The sequence below is a fragment of the Ruditapes philippinarum genome, unplaced genomic scaffold (assembly GCF_026571515.1).
Source record: "Ruditapes philippinarum isolate M1 unplaced genomic scaffold, ASM2657151v2 ctg25727_1_1_1_1, whole genome shotgun sequence".
NCBI classification, from domain to species: domain Eukaryota; kingdom Metazoa; phylum Mollusca; class Bivalvia; order Venerida; family Veneridae; genus Ruditapes; species Ruditapes philippinarum.
This window is the reverse complement of record NW_026863590.1, coordinates 3,959-7,034: the sequence shown is the minus strand read 5'-3', so window position 1 is coordinate 7,034 and position 3,076 is coordinate 3,959. Positions and strand designations below refer to the sequence as shown.

General features: G+C 31.5%; 1 protein-coding gene across 1 annotated transcript; it reads right to left on the bottom strand.

Annotated features, from left to right (window-relative positions):
- Nucleotides 1–1,211: 1,211 nt before the first annotated feature.
- Nucleotides 1,212–2,626, bottom strand: LOC132722608 (E-selectin-like; the record flags this gene model as incomplete). The annotated part of the gene is made up of 3 exons (XM_060707132.1): nucleotides 1,212–1,418; nucleotides 2,058–2,267; nucleotides 2,420–2,626. Coding segments are annotated over 3 exons (624 nt in total), but the record flags the coding sequence as incomplete, so codon positions are not given.
- Nucleotides 2,627–3,076: the final 450 nt, after the last annotated feature.

Sequence of the window (3,076 nt, the reverse complement as noted above, 5' to 3'; positions counted from 1 at the left end):
GACAACATGTCATCTTCATTAGCAACATATCTGTGAATATCTATTCCAAATTCCATCCTTAATAGCAAAATATATGCTCAAAAGAAGAACATCTGATCACAATTACAACATTTGACTAACAAGGTGTAACCTTGACCTTTTAACTGGAGACGTGGATCCTAAGCGCAACACAAGTCATCATCAGTATTCATCACGTCTTACACATTTAGGCAAGTCATTTTAAAATCCATCAAAACTGACATAATTGTTGACCGGACACAAACATCAGTGCACTATGAATATTATATCATGATTTGTAAATAAAAAATTGACCTTGACATTTGAGCTGGCAATCCTTTTTCTTGCATGCGACATGTAGTCATAATGTACAACATATATATGCCAAGTTATTTTTAAAGCCATCGTTAAATGATGACCATAAGTGCCCTTTTATTAAAACAGTAATATCATAATTTTTTAAATTAAATGTGACCTTGACCTTTGAGCTGGGACCAGATTTTTGCGCCGGACTCGTTGTCATAATGCTCAACACATCTATGCATAATATTTCTAATACATCAGGAAAGACAGAAGTGTTGACCGGAAACAAAAATCAGTACATCAACACAATGTGCTAAACTTTAACACAATATCATTCATAAAGTGTCAGGTACAATCAAAGATGTTACGAATTCAAAACAGTTTACTTCAAAATATGATATGATGCTTAAATGGTGGGTTCATAACATTTCCTTTGCAGATTTGTTTTTCTTCGAATTCATTAAACACATCTAGCTCTTTTTTTTCCAACCGTTTCAACCGTAGCTTAATATTGTTAAAAACAAACAATACATAGATTTTACATAATAAAACAGTACATGTATTTAAGTACGTGCATATAAACATTATTTAATTGCATTCTGTTGTTTTTTTGTAGATCGATTAGAGATTAATTAGAACATGATCAAATTTATGCATGTGAAACACAAACGTAACGTTATGAATAGAAATAAAAAACTACATATTCAATTTATTTTTGAAAGTGAATGATATTAATTCTTGATTCAAAATAACCTTAACCTATAATATTTATTTTTTAAGGTCTAGCATATGGCCTTTGTTATTATAAAACTTTGCTTCTGAACAGAACCCATTCAATATTTCATGACTTTGCTCTATAAAATGTCATTTACTTTTACAAAAAAATAAAATTTATCATCTAATAATTTCACCTTTTGGTATACATTCGGACACATTCTGCCATTTCCCTGTATGAGTACATGTAATGTTTGTTGTTGAGGTTCCAGTCGTTTGACCGACTTCCTGGTTGTAGTATCCTTCATCACACACTATCTCGCCCGTTGACTCATACTTTGTACCATTGTTCTGGTGTAGTAACTGGGCATGACTCACATTAAGGTTAGATATATTTCCGCAATCTGTATATAAAATTAAACTTATTCAGATAAAAGAATGTTAATTCGCTTCTATATACTATACATATATACTATACATACCATAATTATCGTATCATATTATTGTGTATTGTATTTAATTGCGGACTGTGTATTATTTAATGGCATTGCCTTCCAGTGTTTTGTATTGTACTGAATTGTGTATTGCATTGTAGTACATTGAACATTTGTATTGCACTGCACTTTAATTGCAACTTACTTTATCGAATTATACTGTTCTTATTTGTATCGTATTACATTGTATTGTATAACACTATTAATTTCGTATTCCTTTGTAGTGTGCTGCATGTTATTATATCCAGAATACAAAATGGAAGATGACAATTATATTCTCACTGGTTGTTAATTGTCAAAAGTGTTAGTAGTTATAAATGAAACACTCGAATTACTTCACCTTTTAGAATATGTGAATATCGAACATTAATCTATGTTTCTATAATGCTAAACACGGTGAATGTTTCAAGTCTATGGCCGTCCAATATTTTCCCCACAGACGTCTAGGCCTTATGGCCCATGTTTTGAAAGTTTTATGCATATTTTTGTTTTATTAAAAGTATCATAGTAAAACACAAAGTACGACGATTTATGGTCTCATATATTTACCTTTTCTAACACAATTTGGTAACTTGGACCATGTTCCATTTTCACTACATCTGATAAACGTACTTGTAATTCCCGATGTCTGACTTTTTTTGTTTTCATCCTTAAAGCCTGCATCACAGCTAACATTGGCGATTGATGTAAATGTAGTGCCATTTATATCTAATCGTTTAACTGCGTTAGGTATAGTAATGTTTTCTAACGTACCACAGTCTGTAAAAAACACAAGAAATTTAATGAATAAGGAAATACATCATTAAAACATGTATCAAGCGTATCTGTATTCCTCAGTAATCATTAAAGGAGAAATAGCATGTATGATATTAGTTTGAAAAATAATCAAAATGTCCATTTCCGTACTTTACCTTTCGGAATGCAAGTAGGCATATTTATCCAACTCCCAGTTTCAGCACATGTCAGTGTTCTTGTTGATATTCCAAGTATTGGTGTTTCATTTTTGATGTAATAGCCTTCATCACAATCTACGGTAGCAGTTGATTTGTATGTGGTACCATTAATCTGGTGTCTTTTGGCGGAATGGTCTATACTGACATTGTGAACGTCACCACAGTCTAAATATGAATAATAAATATTAATTTCTCGGACATTTTGTCAACCAAATACGTTTTAAATTTCTTTGGAATTGTTAAAAAAATATATATCGTAATATGATAAATCAGCATATGAACATATCAGTGAAGTCGAGAAATGGACGGTTACATTTCTTATGCACTGCTGTAGTCATGAATTATTTAAAAGATAGTACCTAACACTAAGGGTCTTTATAGCATTTTAGCTAGCAATCAGTCAGCCTGCAAAAATTCTAACGGACCGAAGCCAAAAACTGTGGTCCGTTCAATATTTGTGCCTGACGGGGGTCAGTATAATGCTATGAGGTCCGAGGTCCGAAGTACTGTTTTTTTCTTCTTATATTAAACCACGATGTTCATAAACATAATAGTAAAAGTTGTAAATCATATTGTTAACTCACAAAAGTTCTTTTAAAATAAACAAAATATTGT